Source organism: Orbicella franksi, chromosome 11 (genome assembly GCF_964199315.1).
Source record: "Orbicella franksi chromosome 11, jaOrbFran1.1, whole genome shotgun sequence".
NCBI lineage: Eukaryota > Metazoa > Cnidaria > Anthozoa > Scleractinia > Merulinidae > Orbicella > Orbicella franksi.
In genome coordinates, this window is record NC_138155.1 from 21,143,769 (window position 1) to 21,167,121 (window position 23,353).

General features: G+C 39.6%; 1 protein-coding gene across 2 annotated transcripts in view; it reads left to right on the forward strand.

The window, feature by feature from the left end:
* The first annotated feature begins 3,050 nt into the window (after positions 1-3,050).
* LOC145460498 (DDB1- and CUL4-associated factor 1-like) overlaps positions 3,051-23,353 on the forward strand; it is a 41,444-nt gene continuing 21,141 nt past the window's right edge. Inside the window, exons 1-19 of one of the 2 annotated variants that reach the window (XM_081445335.1) lie at positions 3,051-4,167; positions 5,890-5,966; positions 7,601-7,809; positions 8,251-8,320; positions 9,043-9,110; positions 10,237-10,501; positions 10,912-11,108; positions 11,220-11,321; positions 12,083-12,241; positions 13,812-13,991; positions 14,388-14,594; positions 16,080-16,169; positions 16,941-17,020; positions 17,912-18,052; positions 19,219-19,321; positions 20,404-20,668; positions 21,225-21,367; positions 21,824-21,905; positions 22,754-22,848. In XM_081445335.1, coding sequence (XP_081301461.1) covers positions 4,070-4,167; positions 5,890-5,966; positions 7,601-7,809; positions 8,251-8,320; positions 9,043-9,110; positions 10,237-10,501; positions 10,912-11,108; positions 11,220-11,321; positions 12,083-12,241; positions 13,812-13,991; positions 14,388-14,594; positions 16,080-16,169; positions 16,941-17,020; positions 17,912-18,052; positions 19,219-19,321; positions 20,404-20,668; positions 21,225-21,367; positions 21,824-21,905; positions 22,754-22,848 — 2,631 coding nt within the window. In that variant the 5' untranslated portion in view covers positions 3,051-4,069. The remainder of the gene's footprint in view (positions 4,168-5,889; positions 5,967-7,600; positions 7,810-8,250; positions 8,321-9,042; positions 9,111-10,236; positions 10,502-10,911; positions 11,109-11,219; positions 11,322-12,082; positions 12,242-13,811; positions 13,992-14,387; positions 14,595-16,079; positions 16,170-16,940; positions 17,021-17,911; positions 18,053-19,218; positions 19,322-20,403; positions 20,669-21,224; positions 21,368-21,823; positions 21,906-22,753; positions 22,849-23,353) is intronic. The other variant, XM_081445336.1, reaches the window with a different exon arrangement.

A 23,353-nucleotide genomic window follows, 5' to 3' on the forward strand; every position in this document is an offset into this window, starting at 1 on the left:
AATATTCAATAACATTGTGCTCGCGGAGACCGCGTTATAATAATAATATGAGTTGCTGCTTCGTGTCGATGCGAATATAAACGCTCTTTCTAATGTAGTTTTCGTTTTCTTCTAGACCTCCTACCAGACCGGTGTGACTTTGATTCAGTGATCATACCTCCGCACAGAGAAAGAAGAACAGTTTTCACGGCCGAACAGAAGACCACGCTCGAAGCTACGTTCCGAAACAAGAGGTATCTAACTCGCAAAGAGAAAGCAACTCTGGCTGCAAAACTTGACGTCGGCATCGCCAAAGTACAGGTATGCTCTGTGAATATTCATTGCTATCTCATTTAAATGTAGCGGTTACAATTACACTCTTGTTTACTACGTTCCATGCTGAATACTCCTATATTTAATTCTGCCAATTTTAGACTGAAATTTTTCTTATGAATATTCTTAGATTATAGCGTATTACATTTCCCTTTTCTTGACTTTGATGGCGTTGAAGTAATTTTGGAGCAAGACTGTAGGCAATTAAGTCTGATAAGGCATACATAGCTTCTTGCAGGAATGACTTTTAGCATGGAACATACGGCTAGTGTTGTTTTTGTTGTTTTCTTGGCTAGTTTTGTCGTTTAGAGAAACTTAGTAAGAATTTTATATGGTTAAGTTAAAAACATATAATTGTATCGTATTTACAAACTTTCCATGCAGAAAATTATATTCTTTTCAAAATCTCAGCCTCGGGTTTATTGATAAAATATTCTTAAAATTTCGCAAATTTCAGCCACGATATTCTTAAGAAATATATTGTTATAGAAAAAAAAGAGTGTACGATGATTTATAAGGATCGGGCAAATCAAAAGTGGGTACAGCGTGAAGAGAAACCAGTGATTTTCTGGCTCCAATTAGACAGCGGCTAGAAACTTTGTAATAAGTCCTCGCACGAAAAGAAAAGCTTAAAATAGGGCAAAGGGTTAGTGAAGCTAACGTTTCAGGAGTTCTGCATTTGCTCAGCATTTGGTTACGCAAAGATTGCTTGTAAGACTAAGTTGATTATAAACCTAGGTCCTCTGATTGAGGCACAGGGTGTAAAGAAAAAATTCAGAATACTACGCGTCAAAAATAATACCTTTGTTTGCTTTAAAATCCTCTCACAATTTCTTAAAGCAGCCTGAACTGAATGAAAAAGCAGTTCAGTAGCCGAGGATAGAATTAGTCTTTACGTAAAACTTTACTCTGAAAATGAAAATAGCCTGTGACAGGGAATCCATATCCTCTATAACAACTGATGCACGAAACTCATGTTGTTGGTGGTGTAGCCAATCAGAAAATGGCATTCGTGATAGAATGCTAGTAGATTAATACTAATACGTGATTGTCGTCGAGGTCGCAGCCCGCATAGAAATCGAGAGCGAATAATTTAATTGTTTTAGTAGAAATCTATTAGTCGTTCAAAACTTTATCTAAATCCTCCTCAGAGACACTTCGAAAACACAAAGAATCGACCGTCATTTTGATAACAACCACGCACTGTTGGGCTACTCGATATCTACAACAGAATAGCTAGTGAGTAGCGTAGCAAATCAGTGAACAGCATTCGTGATAGAACGCTACTAAATTTATACTAAAACTCGATAGAAACACGGGGAACTTGTTTTCTGTTTCGTTTAGAAAATATCGCGACAAATACTTAGAATTCTGCTAAAACAATCAGATTATTTGCCCTCGATTTCTACGAAGTGATAGTTGATAAGGCCGAGTCACCGCATAGAAATCTTGAGCTCACGATATAATCGTTAAGTAGAGACACGATTTTAAACCAAATTGCGGCGTATTTTCTATGGGTATTTTTCTAAAATAAGTTAGTGTTAAAGCTTGGGTGGAGTAATGACTTGCGTTCTTTTTTGTTTTCATAGAACTGGTTCAGCAATCGTCGCCTAAAGTGGAGAAAAGACCAGAAAAAAGGCGCCGTGGGCCCTTCAGGACTCCGTCCTATCCTTCCAGGGACGTATTTGATTGAAACGTCATGTAAGCAGTCCTTCAAGAGTACTGTCAGCTTCGATGGCTTCCCAAGGTTCGCTGCGCAGAAACAAGTACCGTCGCAGCCACTGTGTCCGCCTCAGTTCCTGGCCATTGCTCAGCCCGCATCAGCATCGCATCAGATGTCGCAAGCGTGTGCAGCTAGCTTCTCTTGGACACAACAAAAGCAGCCCACTGGCGCCGCCGCATCATTCCCTGCCCACCATCCGCTGCCTCTGGTAAATCCCGTTGAACAGGATATCCATCAGCTCCCTGCTATACAACCCAGGAACCTCGCCGATGAGTTCCCGTTCTCTTATTCCGTCGCCAAAGAGCTGCCACACATCTTTGGAAATCTTCAAGAGGACCAAATCCTAGACCGTCCGCTGACACCTTCCTTTGATGTACCGACTGGGCATGATCCGTTGTGGGACCCATTGGTGCTCGAGTCAGACCAGACCAAAGGGAACCAGGCCTCTCCGAGCAACGCAGTCCTTGTCGATTGCTTCTCATCTAATTACAGACGCGTTCAACCAAGCCGATTAAATTCCTGTCGTTTTGGAAATGGCGATTTGTTATCTTCGCCGCCATTAGGAGAACTTTCCTGTGGTTTTATTTCCAAAGGAAGAAGCTTTAGGTTTTGCAGGCAAGACTAATTTAAGGAACTGAACTTTTAGAATTTTATTTCAAATGCCATAAGGATAAATAGATAAATGTTGTTTTGTGTTTCTCGCTTTCCTGTTAAGTTTTTTAGGCTTTGTTAACAACTTGTTTTCGTCATTAGGCAGAGTCAAGCAAGACATTCGCGTAGTTTATACTTAAGTACTATTCCATAAAAATTGTGAACGCGGTTTGAGTCCGGTTGCATTATAATTATAACCTGTAATATATTTTAATACTAGTTTACTATCAACTTGGTTTTATATTTAAAAATTAGCCGACCATTTGTAATCACTCATTTGAGTACTTCAGAGACATTTTCCGAGTCATAACTTAGTCAATTGCTAGCTGGTATTATGAACTAGGTGTTTCATTTTCTAAAATGTGTTCCCTGATTTGTCGACAGCATTATCGACAGCTGATTTGTTCTTAGAATATACGACTTACATTGATCCTATTGTTTCAAACTGTGCTTGTAAAGTTCTAGACTACGAGTAGTCCCTCTTTCGCGTAGTCCGTCGTGCGTAACGCGAGAGAAAGGCGCGCCCAGGATTTCACGCGGCCTTTTGTTTTTTCTCGCGGTTTACCTAAGGTCTCGGTCGACGGACAAAGCGAAAGAGGGAGTACTCGTAGTCTGGCAAAGAGATTTGTTCAAAAACTCCGCCTTTCTCGATCTATTTTCGCATTTAACTTTTTTCCCGCCCCACCGTCCCCTAGCTAGGGAAAAGAACCTGGGAACGAGGTTGAGGTTGCGCCGTATCATTTTGATTTATAGCGATAGTGGCTCCGCCACGAAAATGCCACCCCAGAGAAGTTATAATCAATACACCCCTCCCTCTGATATGATGTCAAACTTCCAAACCAAAAACCCCTGTTCAAGTCTCGCCGATTGCATCGCTGTCTGGACTGGAACTGGAATAATTAATTTTGCCTACTAGTAGGAACAAAGTCGTTTTTTTTTGTTTGAAAAACTATCGGCCAGAATTAAGACCAATTACCTAGCTGAAGAGAATAATGCGCACCAGTCAAAATGCTCGGCCGCGTTCAAGATGTAAAGAGACTGGTGCGAGGTAGATAATAGCTAGGCATCCTGCGAGATTCGCCGTAGGAGACTGGGTTTAACGTTTTCAGCGTGTTTGACCACATGCGACTGTTTGATGTGAATTTTGTTATTTTTAAAGCTTCGTTTTCTCGTGGCTTTGTTTAGTCCCGGGGAAGTTCATTTTACACCCATAAGCGTGAAATTCACGCCGTGCGGAGCCAGAAAGGCTCGCTGTCTTAACAGATCTGTTTATGCAGTAGTTCTACGCGCGCTCTGTCTCGTCGTATCGTAATGGCGGGAGTTTCGATCTTATCCATTCTTCTCCGTGTTGTGGAAGACGAAAGGAGGCTTTAGTTATTAGCCATGGCTGCCTTGGATAGCATATCTGAGCTTAACACCCTTCTGGATAACTGGAGAAGGGAAGATCAAGAAAATTCTTCGCCTGTTAATACACTTCAAAGGTTTGTGTTAGTTAGGCTAGACCCACGTGAGTTTAATTTTATCAATTTGTTATTCATATCAATATAAACAAACTCTCTGTTTCTGATTGGTTCTCTGTATGCCTTCTTGTTAACTAATTGGAGCGATATATACAGCTTTCCACTAAGAATGTTGGTAAACTGACCCACTGTACATGTAATTCCACAAATCAATTTATTATATGATTTCAAATGGGTTCTTTCTGTACTGCGATAACTAACTTTTGGACTTAAAGGGACTTTATACCTGTGCCAAATCTTGTTATCATAATTTTGGTATTAATTTGCACATGATAATTATATATATTGGGACTTTGTTTTGAGCAATTACATGTATGCTCCTTACATTTTATTTTACTTTACCATGCGATTACAGTCGAACCTCTCCTTACATGTATATACACCTTCAAAACATGGACCACTCCATACTCATTATCAATCCTTGTGGCACCATGGGATGCACAAGGCCTTCACAGTCTCTCTGCAGTGGGGGCAGTCCTGACCACTCTATATTATGAACAGTTTACTTGGTTGCAGGGAAACCAGAACTCATATAAATTGTCTCTGCCTGTGTAATACATGTACACACCTCCATAATGTGCGGCTCCAGAAAATATTGATACCCGCAGCAAGGACGGTCTTTGGAAATTCTGAGGGTTAAATTTTTAAAGAGAAAGTATGAAGCTAAACTGGAATTTCCACAGGGGAGGGTGGGGTGAGGGGGGGGAGGGTGGTGGTGGTTGTGGTGGTGGAAGGGGTACAAACCAAATAGCCATCCTTGGTGGAGGTACAACTGTATAGATATGTTCTAGAATGATCCAATATAGACTCAGCTCTGGTCCAGTGGAGTCCTTGTTAAAGAGGTTTGACTGTATTTCTGATCTCTGTTACATTGAGATCCTGTTAATGGACTGTTATTAATTATAGTTTGAATTAATAAAAAAAATGTTTCCGGATGTGACTGATTTTTATCATGCCTAAAGTACTTGACAGAGGCACTATCACCTTGTGGTTAAAATGTTGCACTCTGGATTAGGCATTTGGGCTCAAGCCATGGATGGGGTCACTGCACTGTGGTCTTGGGCATTTTTGCCAAACAGTTTCCATGGTGTAATAAATCTCTTATTAACCAAGCCAGGGTTCGTACTCTTTTAAGCTTTCAAAATTCCACGACCTTTTCCATAACGTTTCCAAGTTTTCCATGACCAAAGTTATATAGCTGTTCTCACAGTAGTATCAAAACAATCATTTATTGAACATATTTTCCAGCATTATTATCAGGGATAAAATGTATGCTTGTGTCTATTTGTACTGAAATTAAACCTATTTCTGACTCATCTGTTATTTTTTTCAATTTTTTGTCTTTTTGTCTTTTTACTCTCAGAAAGCATATTGCTTTTCCATGACTTTCCATAATGCTTATCTACTGTAAAATCCATGACTTTTCAGGCCTAAAAATTGAAATAATAAATTCCATGACTTTCCAGGTTTTCCATGACCTATACGAACCCTGCAAGCTTGCTCAGAACGGTACTGCAAGAATATTGGCCCTTGATTTTTTGTATGGATATTGGTGTGCTTGGTCTTTACTGTCAAAACCTTGGGCTGATGTTCTCCCAGTACGGCTCATGTGCTTGGTGATATATCTCGTCATTATTCTATGATGTTTGGGTTACAAACCTCAGTTGTGATTTCTTCAATTAGGATCGCAGAGTTGGTTGAGCGTGAGAACGAGGCTTACCATAAACTAGACCCAGATCCTTTTGATGACCGGCATCCAGGTAAGAGTGATTTACAACAATATTACAACTGATACACATAGAATTCTGGCAAGTTCATAACTTTGATAAAAAAGCTATTGGCTGATGGAAGTATTGACCATACAAATGTTACTGAGTTGATGCATAGTTAATAGAGGGGAATGGTTATGAAGCCCAGCAAACATCAAAGGAGAAAACAAAGATGCCAAGATTTACGTTGGAAGGTCCACGACCGTGCACAATCTTTTGTGTTGCGTTCATACACTATGCATGAATTATGTATTAACCAAAACGTTTTTATTGGTTAGTTCCTCCGTCAGTAGTAAACAACTAAATTGTGTTTTGTGTATAGTCAAGGACAAAAAAGCGAACAGAAACATACAACAAAGAACTTTGTTGAGTTTCATTCCACTCTATCAACTACATGTATGGTTGACGTTAGTAACTGGCAGTACAATGCGGGTTATGAGAGAGTGTTATGCCTTTGTAATATATATTTTTGACAATATTAGGTTTTTTTGAAAAAAAGAAAGGGTCATCTTTTGTTTCATAATTTGTCATGTGTACCAAAACAGGATTCAATGATCTTCACTTTTAGATTTAGTCAAGACTAGAGTTGTAGATCGCAGTGTTAAATGTTCAAAACTTTGCAGTAGAAGCACTTGCTTTGTTTGTAGTCATGTTTGAACTTTTCCCAGACCCGGTTTGAATACAAGATTACAGTTGAATCCCTTGATATTGAACTCTAAAGGGTAGCAAAAAAATGAAATAGTTCAAGATGTTGAGGGTTAGAGGTCGCTGATACACATGTAGTAATTGACAGGAAAAGTGTATCCAAGAGAAATTGATTTGAGTTCAAGATACATGTAGCCCTGGTGATTTTGAGGTAACCAAATTCAAGATAATAAGGTTCTACTCAATAACTGTAACATTTCCCAGCCGTTTCATTAAGAATTGGGCACAAGGCAAATTGTCAGTAGTCCGCCGGACGAAGACTGCCAAAATGCCCCTGTTTCTGAATTCCTGTGAATCATATAAATTACAAGTTAGATTTTTATTCGATCTGAAATAAACACAGCAAATGACATACTTAAACAATAGCAACTAACCAAATATATCATATATCAACCAAGAAACACGAACAGATTTAACTGAGTAAACCAGGTGGTCAATTACACAATAATTTGCAAATCACATGTGGTTGATTACCGAAATTACACTAACAGAAATCAAAGGAAACGACTTAAAGTAACAAAGCCTTAGAAAACGGAAAACACCAACTTTAAAACTGACTCAATTCGTGATGGGATTCCAGAGTTCAATTAAACTGTAAAACCTTTAAAAATGAGAAAGCTATTCATACCAACACATGTAAAACTAACTGAAAATGGGTTCCTATGTCGAGCTGCTCAAATTGCAATGTCAGTCAATGTAATCATGTTTGACAGAAAGTGTAATATTAAACTATTAAAATCAATGATAAATGTCATGCAGAATGTCACACAAAGCAAAGTTCTTCATTAAAACGTGTGAGGGTGATTTTGCACGCCTGGTTTGACCATCTCAAGGAAAGTTTTTCTTATATTAGAAGTACAGTTCCAATAGTCTTGCCTCCTGCAGTTCATGTCTTTTAATAGTGTGACTGTGCTTTTTAGGTCGAGCAGATCCTGACTGTGCCCTGGGTCATCTCCTTAAGACATTATTCAGGAATGATGAATTCATGGACAAGCTTGTAAACTCGTACATCATGAGCACAGTGGAAGAGTTTCATCTCAACTGCATTGCAGCAAGAGTTCTGTTGAATGCCATGCCTGGACTTGAGAGTGCCGCAGTGTTCCAGGATATGGCAAGTTTAGGAGAAGTGGTAACATTGAATCACTTCTCTCATTTTTCTAGTTTAAATGCCGAAGATGTCTGTATATCTCATTTTAAAACCTAGCACAATATTCATGTTGGGAGAATGTCAGCCTGTGGTTTTGACATACAGAACAAGCACAGTGAGGTGTGTACAGTAATTTGTGAAGACCAAAGGTTGATATTCTCCCTGTTTGTTTCCAGGCAAGGTAGCAAGAATTGATTTATTACACAATTGAAATCATTGAGAAAAATCCCCCTACCGCAGACTGCAAGAATACTCTTAGCACCTTTTTGTACCAGATCACTTACTACCACATTCTCCATCAAATGACAGAAGTTTTGATCTTCACCTTATGTATTGTGATACAAAGTTATGCCAATTATGGAAATATGATTTGTTTAATTTAATAAAGTCATTTTAAATATTAAAATTGTTTGATTTTGCCAGGAAGCTATGCTCACCCGACTGTGCAAGTGGGCTAGAGAAGCTATTGAGCCCCTCAGGTCCTATGCTACAGGTAAGTTAATCTGTTTCATCATCTCCAGCTGATGGTGTTATACAAACTCTGTGAGTTAAAATTAACTTTCAGTCACTAAATGAAAGGTGAAAGAGCTTAGTGTGCTGCAATATTTTTTAGTCATTTTTCGAATGCAGAGAAAATGACTTTCAAATTGAAGAACATTTTGAAAACTTTGTTTTAATACTAACTTTTAAAGCTAGATAAACACCAAAGACGTCCAGTAATAATGAACAGATAGTATTTAAACGAGATTGGACCTTTTATGATTAAGAAGTCGGGAGGTGCAATGGCCTCATGGTGAGTGCACTTACCTCCAGATTGAGCGGTCTGGGTTTGAGCCCTGGGTGGAGACATTGTGTTGTGTTCTTGTGCAAGACACTTTACTCTCACAGTGCCTCTCTCCCCCAGGTGTATAAATTAGTACCGGCAAATTTAACACTAAGGGTAACCCGTGCGATGGACTAGCATCCCATCCAGGGGGGAATAGAAAATAATCGTAGTCGCTTCATGCTACAGAAACTGGAGATAACTGCCAGCCTGATGGGCCACTTGGTTCGTATGCACCTTTACCTTTCTAAAAATGACAGACTTGGAAAGATTGGTCCGATTATTTCAAGATATTTCAATCTGTAACAAAATGCTAAGGATAAGGCAAAAAATATTGCTTTTAAAAGGTCTGATTTGGCAGTAGTAATAACTGAAATGATTTTGATCAACAGGTCTTTTAGCATTTGCAATGGAAAGCCAGGATATTGCTGCTGTATTCCGAGAAGAAAATTCTACCTTGGTAAGTTCCTTTGTAACACCTTTTTTACTTTGTAAACTTTAAACTACATTCAATGACTGTCTAAAAGTTGGAGTGATAGAATATTCCTGAAATAGTAGTAGCAGGGCTTGAAAAAAATTGAATTCTAGCTTGCCCTTCGGACAAGTAGCTCTCAAATTTTGCTTGCCCTGGGTAAGCCTTAGTTGACTTGTTTGTTTTATTTAGTTGGCATATTTAGTTGCCCATGGGACAAGTGACAATGAAAAGTTACTTGCCCGGCAGGAAAAGCTACTTGTCCTGGACAAACGGACGGCACTTTTTTCGAGCCCTGAGTAGAATATTCTAAACGAATAGGAATGACATCAAATGTTCTCTAGGTCTCCATACCCCACCTCCCCACCTCAATGAAAGGATTGACTCCTACCCCACTCCTCTAAAATGTCCCAGCTCAGCTTAATTCCCTAAATAAGAAGCGTTTTGAACCTCCTCCCCCCCCCCCTCAGAAATTTCAGTGGCCCTCCTTAAGGTAGAGACAGATTTTTTCTGGAATGCCTGGTTCTACAAGAGACAGATGGAAGTTATACTGTCTTCTTATGATGATCATGTCCATGCATTCTTGAACAACAACATTCAAAGAACATTTACAAACCTTTATTGCAAATCTTGCGCATTTGGCCATTTCCCATCTACATGTACCAAGCATGTTGGTAATGTGGTTCAAGTTATGGTTCTTCAAATCCCATCAATTGGGCTCCTAAATTCTCTTGGGTTTTTTTACAAAGTGAATGGTCATAGATTTCAAACACAATGGCCAATGGTCATGAATGGTCATGAAACCCTAAGTTGAAGCTCTAAGCAGGGCTCGAAAAAAGTGCCATCCGGTCATTTTCCTGCCAGGCTAGTAACTTTTCAATTTCACTTTCCTGATGGCCAAGGACCCATGCAAGTCATATGCCAACTGAAGATTTCATAATAAAAGTAAACTAAGATTTGCCCAGGGCAAGCAAAATTTGGAAGCTGCTTGTCCCAAAGTGGAATTCAAGTTTTATTTGAGTCCTGCTAATTCTACAGTACATTACTTCTCATAGTAGACTTGTTGTTTATTTCTCTGACATTGTGTTTGAAATGCTGACACTTACATGGGTAGGTACCTTGTGTGCTGCGTCGGTTGCACATCTTAAAAGACTTGCCAGACCTGACACAGCCTGCAGTAACAGACCTTTCTAGCAGGGTTATCCTCAAGGCAAAGTATAGCAGGAACAGGGCAGACGGTGGTAGCAGTTTCAATTACAAGGTCAAGAAAACAGGCTTGGCCGAGCCTGGACCGTCAAGTAACACACAGCAGACCAGTGAAATATCCAGTCTGTGCAATGGTGAAGTGTCAGATGACCCCAGCAGCTACAGCGGGAAGGGTCAGTTTGTGTTCATTTGCAAGTTCAGTTTATAATAGGGCGATCATTATCAACATGTAAGTCGATGGGCTTTGATTTCCTCATTAACTGCAGCCTGGCAAATTCAAAGGTCTATTTTGAGCAGGCTTTTCAACCATTTCAAACCCCAATGTCAGATAGAATGTACAGTGTACATTTGCATAGAGGAGGGCACAGTCCTAGAAATGCCAACCAAAAAATGAAAAAACTCTGATGACCAAATTAATACTTTCCTACAGTTGTACTACTCTGTTTCCCCCCAAAAAATCCTTCACACCAGTGCATTATTATCATAAATAAATGTATTGGAATTGAAGCTTAATTTTTTACAGGACTGGGTGTTTCCAGTCTTTATGGCAATTGTTCTGAACAGTACCTACTTTACATTTTAGGTAAGAGTTTGCTACCAACAAGATCCTCGCCACTGGTAAAGCCAAGCAAGACAGCCCGTTCCTCAGGCAGTGCAATGTGTGTTCCTAAGGGAGGATACCATGTGATTCCTATGTCATTTTCCCTCTTCCCCTTGACACTTGGCATGCAGCAGAGGCTCATCTTGCAATATCTGACTCCACTGGGAGAATATCAGGAGGTATTGTACCATTGATAACATTGTAATGGATACACTTTGCCTGAAAGTCAATAGCCAAGGAAAACATACATGTATGATAACCACCCATGTTTTTTCTTTGTTTGCATTTAGTTGTTGCCAACTGTGTTTGAAACAAAAGCTCTGGATCTTGTAATGCACTACATCACATTCAAGGGTCAAGTTGATGTACAACTTGTCTTTGAAGCTCTTAAGGTAAGTCAAAATACACAACTGGGTATGTCTTGTACAGATCATGCCGTATTTGATTATGGTAATTAATAGGAGTGGAGTGAGTGGAGTCCGATTCAGTCTGTAGTTTCATAAGTATTGGGGTGATTAACAAAATTGGACAGCCATGTAACGGTGTCCGATAATTTGTTTTATAACAAGGCATAGTGTCATTACAGGGAAAACTGGATTACTCAAAGACATTCAAATTCTCTAATTACACTGTCTAATGAGAATTACAAACGTAACGCATGCGGTATCCATAAGATTGTATGATTACAAGGGGGAAACATTGCTTTGTCTTATTTGGATGAAAATGGGGCCTATTGATAGCCAATCATGTTCGTGAATTTGCTTTTAGTTTTGATGCAGCAAGGAATCTTTTAAAACCTGCTTTTAGTTTATCAATAGCCATGGGTGTTAATTTGCACCATTTATTTTTATACACGATGACTTAAAACAAGTAAATGATTGAACAAGTGATTTGATAATCTTCACCCCAAAGTGATAGAGGGATGTCTTCTCTCTATCAGAGACAACAACAATACAGTTTTTCTTTGTCTGTGGGGTGGAATCTTTCATGGAATGGGCTGTTAGCTCACCACAGTAGCTTCATGTACTAAAAACAAGCAGAACTTACAAGAGCATTGCCTAACTACTGATACATGTACCTATGACAAAAGTTTAAAAACATGGAAATGCTAGGGAAACAATTTAAACTGCAGATGTTTTGTTCTTATTTTTAGTATTTAGCATCCCTTCTTTGCCACAAGAAATTTGCCACAGAATTTGTCACCCATAATGGTGTCCAGCGATTATTGGAAGTGCCACGCCCATCAGTTGCTGCAACAGGATGTTCCATGTGTTTGTATTATTTGGCTTACAATGAGGATGCTATGGAGAGGGTAATGCTGTGCTTTCTTTCATTCTGTAAAATATCTACTACACATTCTTAAAGGTCCTCTGATCTGATCATTTGTGACTTTTGATTCTGATATTTTGCCATTTGACGCCTGAGGGTTTTCTAGCAATCAGCCAGTTTACCAATTGAATATAAAACTGTGTTCTCTCCCTTCCCCTTATTAGTGCGTGTTCAAGTATTTGACTTACTGCTAAGTCTGCATTCTTGCCCATTGGACATTGAAAGGCTTGGTGGAAAAGGGTGTTACATGTAGGTATTTTTGGTCTAAAGTGAACTTTGTCGAAAACGCTCCAAATATCGTATGTGGTTTTGTTTAGGTGTGTTAAACAATTTCCCGTATTTTTTTGGCTAAAGTCTGCGTCGTTTTCGTATGCAAAAAACTCTTATTTGTTGTCACGTCAGCGCGCGACCGCACTTAGATGTTGATTTCACTTAAAATACAGCAAAATGTTGACTTCATGCAACTCGTAAGCTCAAAAATGTTGATTTCACGTGAAAAACAGTTAAAATGTTGATTTCACGTTAACGTGCGACCGAAAGGATGTTGATTTCACTTAGAAAACAACAAAATGTTGATTTCACGGAACGTGTAAGCTCAAAATTGTTGATTTCACGTTAAAAACAATTAAAATGTTGATTTAACGTTAACTCGCGACCGGAAAGATGTTAATTTCACTTAGAAAACAGCAAAATGTTGATTTCACATCAAAAACAGTTAAATGTTTCAAGATTTCGTGTTGACTGACGATCTGAGAAAATAATCCATCTGACTTCAAACGCCGATAACTTGATTATATCTGTGTTCGAAGTTTCAGAACACATTTTGCTTCTTTAAAACGTGTTGATGACTTAAGGGTTTATCAAGGCTCTCAACCACCAGGCAGGCATGCAAGGTACTTTAAAACATTACAATGCTTAAAATATTAGTTGACAGAGCTCTAAAGTATCACATAGATCTCTTTTCTGTTCGATGATATTTCCTTTGACACTTCATCGATTCACTAGTTGTGTTTCACGTCACAATAACTGATGTAAACAATCTGTTCCCAGATTTCCGCTCCATAGGCTATTTTCCTTTGACTTAAAAGAAAGACATCGAAGACTCTGTGGGATTTGATTTTGAATTCGTACACTACAAACAGTCTGTCTGTTTGTTGTTCAACAAATAAAGGTTTAAGACGCTGCCAGGAAAAGCCGAGTGGTTTTTTGCATACGTAATATCTCGGAAACGAAGCAAATGTAAGCAAAAAAATACAGGACATTGTTTAACACACCTAAAAAAAAAACCTCGTGCGAAATTTAAAGTGTTTTCGACAAAGTTCACTTGTGATCAAAAATACCTAACGCCCTTTTTCCACCAAGCCTTAATTATTTTCTCAATAACAATATAGGGGAAGGGGAGAAGTTTACCACCCGGCAATCACATTTATAAACATACACGGTAGCTACCGTTATGGAAAGGACTACGGTTTAGTTTATATCCTTTTGGACTTACTAAAGATAGTGAATGGTCATTTCAACCTCATAATTTGAAATCAATGCCATGTTTTTAGGTATCTCTTTTACCACACCCTGTGTTAAGTGACATGGTGAAGTATGCGTTGTGGTTGCTGGAATGCTCTCATGACTCGGGCAGATGTCATGCGACTCTGTTCTTCTCACTTACGTGTTCATTTCGAGCAGTGCTGGAACTTTTTGACAGCAATGATGGCCTGCGAAAACTGGTGAACCAGGTGATTTATGATTTTCATTGTACAGTCTTTGTTAAATTTATAGTAGTGAAGAATATCCCTCTAATAACTCAACATAGTTTAACAGTACATGTCTCTGATGTGGAAAATTGTCAACATCAATGACTTTCTGATTTATCATTATTTAACAAATATTACTCATAACGCCCAAAACACTGTGTCACTACAGTTCATTTTGCTAGTAAAAAATGTGTTGTCATCCTTGTTTTTTTTTTTTCTGTCAAGGATTTGTTGAATAATAAAATTGTAGGTCACTTGGTTTTTATGCAGACTTAACCCTTACCTAAAGTACAAAACTAAGTAAAGATTAGGCTACAATTCTGCATTTTTGAATTGTGGTTTTGCTGTAAGATTCTTTTATTGCGCACCTAAATGTAGCTAAGCACACTTGCCATCCTTCGTCCTGATGAAGCTGAACTACTGAGTGACGATGAAGTGTTTGGCAGTCGACAGACAGCAAAACACACTTGTATGGCCCTGCGACGATACTTTGATGCACATCTCCACATCAGAGCAGATGCACTGAGGAGATCTATTGCAAGAAATCAGGGGGGAACTCCACCTGTCCCAGTTCCTGCCTATAAGGTGAGTATATGATGAAGCTAATTTTCATTTTTAATAATATTAACTTTTATTGCTGAAAATCTTTTAAGCTTTCGTTTGTTTACTTTGTATATTGTGTGTAGTATATTTTTTTAAGAATTTAATAGTTGCAGTGCTAAATTGTCATTGTTGCTACCCGCCTTGATTTGCGATTTTTTTCGGCGTTTGGCATCTCTTTTTAATTTGTTGAATTTTTTTTTTATGTGTTCTTGCTGGTAATATAATGAACGAACAAACGAATGAACTACCGATGGAGGAACGAACAGACAAACTAACGAGGCAACCAACGAACGAGCGAATGAACGAACAAACAGAAGGACGAGTGTACGAACGCACGTACGCACGCACGCACGCACCAACGAACGAACGAACAAACGAAATAATGAACACACAAACGATCATTAAGCTGTACCCTCTGAAATCTTGGTACACATGCATCTGGAAACTACTGTGAAAGAAATACCGGTTTTCAAGGAACTATGTACCCTTATTTTTTCAGTTGTATCGCAATGTGTTCAGTACACTACTGTAACCCTGTACAAAGCTGTCAATTTTTTAAATTAATGTAGCAATGTGTTACTTTTGATAATGAGCGCCATCAGCCTCCGCTATCAAAAATACAATCTCGTTCCCAGAGCCCACGTGTCTTTTGGTCAGCGCCAAGACATGGAGCTCTTGAATAATCAATTTCCACACTGCAAGATTTTAGGAGTTCCGGTTTCACGGCGCATGCGTGCCTTGGTTTAAAACATGGCAATCTCGTTCCCAGAGCCCACGTGTCTTTTGGTCAGCGCCAACCAAAAGACACGTGGGCTCTGGGAACGAGATTGCCATGTTTTAAACCAAGGACAATATCTTTGAACAATCATAATTCAACAGCGATGACATCAGCATGGACGATATCAATATTAACAGCAACAACAGAAACAGCAAAAACAAAAACAACAACAACAACTACAGCAAGAACGACAACGAACATCGATGCAAAACAAAAGATATTAGTCTCCACTATTAAGAGGAAAAAGTAAAAAAGAAAAGTTTTCATCTAGTTTTGACCTATGCTTACTGACGGTGGAGACAGAAATGGCCGAAGCGGCCCATAAACTTACATGTAAGAGCGAAGGAGAAAGATGAAAAGGTAGAGGGTAGAAATGGCAAAACAAAAAGAAGTCAAGATGAAGGAAAGCATGATTTGAAAATAGGGAAATGGGGTATAAGGCTGTGGTCTAAGAAAATTACAAGGAGCCCAAAGGTTCCTAACTATGAAATACTGGGTGCTCAGCACTTAAGTTTGAATGTATGAAAAAACTAAGTTTTTCCAGTCGCCCAAAGGCAAATGAAATGTTAGTCGCCTGTGGCACCCGGGCGATTCTAGAGCACAGCCCTGTCACGATATTAAACTACCTGGTCGTTTGCAAGCCCTCATTATCTAAACCTTTAACCTTTATTGTATAAACCTTTGTTTAGGCTGCATCGCTGTCTCACAGTAATGTGATGGATAACTGTCAGCTGATGTTAGAGTATGCCCCACCCACATTGCGCTGGGAGCCTGTTGAGGTATTGTCACAGCAATCATAGATTTAAATTGAATCTTAATCCTGATTTTGTTACGGGCTCGTATGGGTCATGGAAAACCTGGAAAGTCGTGGAATTTATAATTTCATTTTCCGGGCCTGGAACGTCATGAATTTGAAGTGTGGGTCATGGAAAGTCATGGAAAAGCAATATACTCTCTGAGAATAAAACGGCAAAAAGATCAAAAGTTTTAAAAAAGAACAGACGAATCAGAAAACTGGTTTTGATTCCAGTAAAACGTAAACACTAGCATGCAATCTGAGTGTCATAACCTGGGAAAAAACCTTAAGTAACAGATTGTTTTGACAACACTTTGAGAACAACTGCTTAACATAGGTCATGGAAAACTCGGAAAGATCATGGGCAAGGGCAGTGAAGTCATGGAATTTTAAAAGCTCAAAAAAGTATGAACCTTTGTTAGATGTCTGCTTGTCAGGGAGAGTTATTTTTTTCTTTAGATTTATATGTACTGTAAGAGGCTTAAGGTAACTGCAGCATTTCAAGTCTAGGATGAAAGCTGTCTTTGGAAACAATTTTTTTCTGTTATCCCAGCCCTTTGATATTTTTGCTACACAATACAATATTTTGTTATGTAGGGGTGAGATTTTAACCTTAATTCGCTATTTTCTAATTTGCATGTGGAATTGCAAATTCCCCCCCCCCCCTCGTGGTCCTACTGACATGTTTACCCCTGGGGTTAAGGTTGCATAGAGATCCGTTTGTAACCGTGTGACTGTTTTCCACTCTGTGTAGATGATGACCAAACTGCAAGGATTTACATTACTGCTTCAGCTAATTTCCCTGTCATCTGACTGGGGAGTGGCAAGCAACAGGTATTTTTCAACTTTCTTTCGCCTTTAACATTAACTGACAAGCGCTATAAACTTTGATCATTTGAAAGACAGCCCAATTTCTGGTCTTCCGTCCAAAGCAATTTCCTTCTGAAGAGACTTCTGTTCTTTGGACAGACAAATAAAACGTTTATCATCAGCGCGCTAGAAATTGAACTATTCACAATAGCGTACTTGGAAAGCTAACGTTTCTAGTGTCAAATCTTTCTTGGACCCGTTTGTCCTGGAAAAGACTAATGTTTCTTAAACGTTAGTTTCCAGATACGTTACGGTTGCTATTACTTTTCTGTGCATCCCTCCATCTTTTGCCTGTTCGTCCTTCTGTCCGTCTGTCTGTCTGTCTGTCTGTCTGTCTCTGTTGATTGGTTGGTCAGCCGGTCTGCCCGTCCGTTTTTATGTCTGTCTTTCTGTCAGTCGATCAGTCGGTCTGTCTATCTGTCTGTCTATCTGTCTGTCTATCTGTCTATCTGTCTATCTGTCTGTCTGTCTGTCTGTCAGTCGATCAGTCGATCAGTCGATCAGTCTGTCCGTCCGTCCGTCTACCTGTCTGTTTGCCCATCTATCTTGCCGTCCGTCTGGTTGTCCGTAGGTTCCTTCGTTCACTACAAAAGAAAAAAAAAAAGCATTGGCAGCTAGTAGTCCAGTTGCTATTTATTAGAAGTCGAATTGCTCTCCCTTACACCAAAAGGCTTTCAGGATATGTAGTTCTTTGGCAGTGATGTTAGTGTTTATCTCTTACAATTATGGTTTATCTGCTGTATTGTGCTACCAGATTACACATTATACATGTTACATTATTTTTCTCGATTAGGATCTGGAAAATATGTGGTGCTTATTTCTCTTATGTCTTAATTTGTTTTCTTCTCACTTAAGAACGGATGCCATGCGCTTAGCAGCAGACGTGACCCGCCTGGCGTTAGAGATGTTGTTTGTGCTGACAGTAGTACCCAAAGCTCAGCTGGCGCTGTGTGAGGAAGTTCAACTTCCCTCAGGGGAGCAACAGAAGGGAATGAGGTACTCTTCAAATTGACCTTAACCTTGCATTCAGTATTTAAGCATTTAAATCTATCCGAGAAGACAAGGAATGAGTTCATTGCGAGCAGCTCCTGCAGTACTTCTAAGAGATACACGAACCATCGAACGCGTTTTAAACTCGAAGTAAACTCATTTGCGTGACGGGCAAACATTTTTATACATTCTTTGCTTGGTGCCACTGTTTATTGGAATGCGGGAGAGGTCTAGGTCGGAGTGGGGGTGGGGGGTAGTCACTCAGTTTTGCAGCAAATAGAACGATCGTTATACGTTTTATCTGGTTTGAGGTGCGATCTTTGACATAACAACAGATTACGGCAACAGAATCACTTTTCAATACAGGCTAAGACCTTGTCCTCGTTTCACATGAACGTAAAAACAAGTTTTTTACATCATGAAAATATGTGTGCACCGCTATAACAAGGACACCTTCCAAGGTCTGTCTAACGGACTGTTCAGCTGGCGCCGGAAAACCAAAATTCACTTAGGTCCCACATGCCGAAAAAATTAGAAAACGCAGCTTTATTTCTGTGGTTAGGCCTACCGTCCACACAAATCCGTCATGAAAACAGAGCATTTTGTAAACGCTGTTCAAACCGGAGGATTTTGGAAACGCCGGCCTTTCGTTTTCGTGTGGACGGAAAACATTTGGAAAACGGAGTTTTTATATAGAAAAACGATGGCGACACGACAATCATGTGATTTCTCTTCCCGAGTTTTCCGCACATTCAAATCCAAAATGACCGGTGATTGTTGCGTTTTTAAATTTCTCCGCGCGTAGTGTGGACGGAAAACATTTGATGCGTTTTCAGAGTGAAAACTCCTTTTTCAAATCCCCTCCGGCAAAGTGTGGACGGTCTCTTGATGTTAACCTGTTATTGTAAGTATTACGGAAACTTCGACATGAACTTTCATCTGTGCCGCTTTGGTGTCTTCTATGAGGTTATACAATGTCAGCATACACGGCTCACTGTAAGGGTCTCTACCAGGTTCAAGGTAGTCACCAAATTAGGACGTGAAATGGGTATTGCCTTGATATAACGCTAAATTCTCCAAAGTAAAGATGGTACGGGGGAAAGAAAATTAGGCAAGGAAATTTTTATTTAAGCTCGGGATCGAAATTCGTTACTGACTGACAGTTCTTGCAGGCTTCTTCTGCGTTGTGCTGAAGGAGGACTTCTCAGCGACTCTGAAGTCCAGAAAGCGGCTCTTCATGTTATTTGTAACTGTGTTTGTGGACCGCGATTGAGGGTAAGTCTTTGCCAGTCCTTGACATTCCTTTCGCAGCTGTACCTTGATAGTGCCTCTTCTAACATAAGCACACACTCAGGAAAGAAAACTGCACGGTTTTCTTGTGTAACTTGTGGTTATATAACTTGTCATTTTGAAACTGCGCGGGGTACTGGGGCGATAATTTGACACCACGGCCCACCACATGAAAGTTGGTGTTTTGATTGGTCATTTAACCAAGTTTGATGCTTTTAGGGTGAATAGAGACCAACAAAAGAAACTTTACTGTCTTATAACTTTGCATCAGTTTTGTGACATCTGTAAAATCTTGTCATGCACCTACCATTTGGAAGAAGCTGAGATGAAAATCACGATATTTGCCCATTTTTAATGATAAAAAGCACCGTATAGAAGTACAGTACAGCTCAATAGGCCTCATTTGAATGGTCAGACACTAGAGTTTCATCAACAGACTAAAAAGTTAGAACCGCCTTGTACAGCATAATAAACAGTACCACATGAAACTACTTCTCAATAGCTTTCATTTGAATGGTCACACACTAGGGTTTCATCCACTGACTTGAAAGCTTGAACCTCTGACTGTCTCGTCAGTAACTTTGTATCAGTTTTGTGAGATCTGTAAAATCTTGTCATCCACCTATCATTTGGAAGAAGCTGAGATGAAAATCACTATATTTGCCCATTTTTAAGAGTATCACATGATTAAAAAAAAATTTAGAGTTCATATGGTTTTGGTTGACGCTGTCTCAAAATTAGGGAGGTTTGTAAGGATTTTAAACCATGTTTCAAGGCCCACAACCTAGGCTGTCTTCAGCCTAAAAGCATCCTCAAACTTGGTCAGTTGGCCATATTCAACGTGGTGGAAACTTCCCCCCCCCCCCCCCTCCCAGTACCCTGCGCAATTTGCACAGGTGTATTTAACGAATTCTTAGGATGTTTACAAAACATCAATTAGAAATGAAATAGTGAAAGTCTGCTTATGCCTAATATGCCGAAAATGAAGTTTAACGTTTGGTTTTGTGTTGAATTGTTATTTGTTACATGTACAAGTAAGTTATGGTGACCTCTATACATCTTTGCAGGTAAGCGGAGCTGTAGCGAAATTCCAGGGCAAATCCCGACCAGCATACAAGAGCAGTGACGACATCCTGGCTAAGATGTGGAGCTCTGTTCGAGCGAGTAACGGTATCAAGGCTTTGCTGTCCTTGCTGATGGTGAAAACTCCACTGGTCGATGCAGACTGTATTCGTTCCTTGGCTTGTAAGGCGCTATGTGGGTTGTCAAGGAGCGACAAGATTAGACAAGTGATCGGAAAGCTGCAGCTTTTTAACAGCGGGCAGTTACAAAGTGAGTGATATAACATGCGCTACTATCTCTATCAAAACGGTCATCATTTGAACGCATCAAATGTTTTCCGTCCACACTACGCTGGAGAAATCTAAAAACGCAACAATCACCGAACAATTTGGATTTGTGTTTGAGTAAAACTCGGCCTGACAAATCAAATGATAATCGTGACTCCATCGTTTTCGAAAAGCTCCGTTTTCAAAATGTTAAATGTTAAGCCGGCGTTTTCAAATTCCTCCGGTTTAAAGAGCGTTTACGAAAAGCGTGGTTTTCGTGACGGATTAGTGTGGACGGTAGGCCGAACCGTAGAAATAAAGCTGCGTTTTCAACTTCCTCCAGCGTAGTGTGTGAACGGGGCCTTAGCCTAAAAGTTCCGTGTGCCTGGACCAGCGTTTTATAAGATTATTTTAACATTTAGCTGTTAACCATCTGCACAACTGAGTGGAGAGAGCGACATTGTGAGAGTAAAGTGTTTTGCCCAAATAAACAACAGGACTGTTCCCAGCAAACAACCAGGATTTTTAATTCTTAGCTTTTTCTTTTTTGTTATGTTTAGTTTTAATGCGGGAACCAGTCATTGAAGATAATGCCTCTGACCATGCGCTGTTCTGTAAATATGCGGCTGAACTGTTAGAGAGAGTCACTGGTAAATCACTTGCGACTTCCACTGCTGTGCCGTCCCTGTCCAGAATAACTAAGGTATGGTACAGAGACCTGACTATCCTCACTGAATCAAACGGCTTTATCTGTGAAGAGTCCCCGCAAAATTTAAATGATGTACAGCGCCTGATGGAAATACAGTACTGCTCAACAAGCTTCATTTGAATACTGAGTCACACACTAAGGTTTCGTTCACAGACTTAAAAGTTACAACCACCTTGTACAGCATAACAAACAGTACCACATGAGAGAACTGCTCAATAGCTTTCATTTGAATGGTCACACACTAGGTTTTCATCTCCAGACATATAAGTTAGAACCTACTTCTACAGCGTAATAAACAGTACCGCGTGAGAGCACTGCTCGAGAGAGATAGCTGAGGTACAAGCAAAGTTAGTAGTCAAGAAAGAAGAAAGAAGTCTATTTTCTAAGGTAGATGAGGTACTAGCTTAAGGTTCTACTGAACATTGAACCGTTTTATTATTTTTTTTAAAGGCTGATGTTGTTGCCCAGACACACATTTCATATCCCGCAAAGGAACTACTACAGCTTGTCCATAGTCATCTCACTGCTCAAGGTTTGTTCTCTACGATTGTGTACGTCTAACGTCTTGTGAGAGGCATGGACGTTGCAAGACTCTTTTCAAACTTATCAAGAATTCATCAAGTTTAAACTAAGGAAATCATGACCGTGACAATGTCTGAATATGATATTTGATCTTAATTAGCTGGAATAGATTTTGACGATTTTCTTTCTTCGTTTTCTCCTAAGTTCAGTTTTAGTCTCGACTGAGAAGATCTATCATCAAACACCCAGTGTTTGATAACATTACCAAACACCTTGAAGTTCGTCAAAAATACTCTGCTACGCGTCCTATTTTGTACTGTTTTCTCGTTGTTTGGAAATGTGGTCAAACAGGTTCTTTCGTGTTTGGCCAACCACGAACATCCCGTTTGCAACCACTCAAAATGTCAAGCCTGGGTGGTTGATTACAGGAGGTGGTCGCTTACGAGAGCTTAGACCATTATTGGGTCAAAATTTTGCCTCATTGGAATATGGTAACTGCCGCCTTACCCCATGCGCCAATGCCGATGTAATGTTTTACTCATGTAAAAGTCAATTTCGGGAAAAATATCCGGTTCTTCCCATTGAGAAATTTCCGTCTCTTGTACTGCCTAGGAATACGATAATGTTACAACACCTTATTATAAAATTTTCTCTCTATTATCTGTCAAGTTTTCGCTTACCGGAGGTTAAAAACAAAACAAAATTTCAAACTGTTAGCTCTAAGAGTGGTCGCTTACAAGAGGTTTCAAATATAGTGATCTGACTTGGAACGTTCGGTTTTTTGGAAAACCGAAGGTTCGACTGTATTAGTTGATGTCCTGGGGATTTATTGTTACAAGTTTTGTCCTTTTAATTCAGGTCTTCACGAGACAGCGGATGTTTTACGAAGGGAAGCAAATTTACCCGATCCCAGACCAGAAGCCAATACCATGTCTACACCCACAAATAGAAAGGTATCTGCTATATATTTTTTCCCTCTGTTGTTGTTACGTTGTTATATTCTGTATCAGCGTGTTTTTAACAAGAGGTGTTTACATTGAAAACCTCTGACAAAATGATTAATGCCTTGAACTTCAAAAAAGCGCAATTTTGTTGATTCTGTGTTTGAAAGTCCTTTGGAATGAGCGTTCGTGTCTACAAAATGCAGTGGATGATGTAATTTTGTTAAAAAATTAAGTATCACAGTTTGCGTTGCGTTGTGTTTGCTTTGGAAGGGTATAAAATACAAGAATCGCTATTGCTTTTAGCTAAGCACATTCAAGCGGAAACGTTTGCATACGGGCCAAATGGCCAATCAAGGAGGCGCTTCTCTCCGGTTTAGGCAGCACGAAACGACTAGGAATATTTCTACTCCCCCCTGGATGGGATGCTAGTCCATCGCAGGGTTACCCCCAGCATTAAGTTCGCCGGTACCTATTTATACACCTAGATGGAGAGAGGCACTTTGAGAGTAACGTG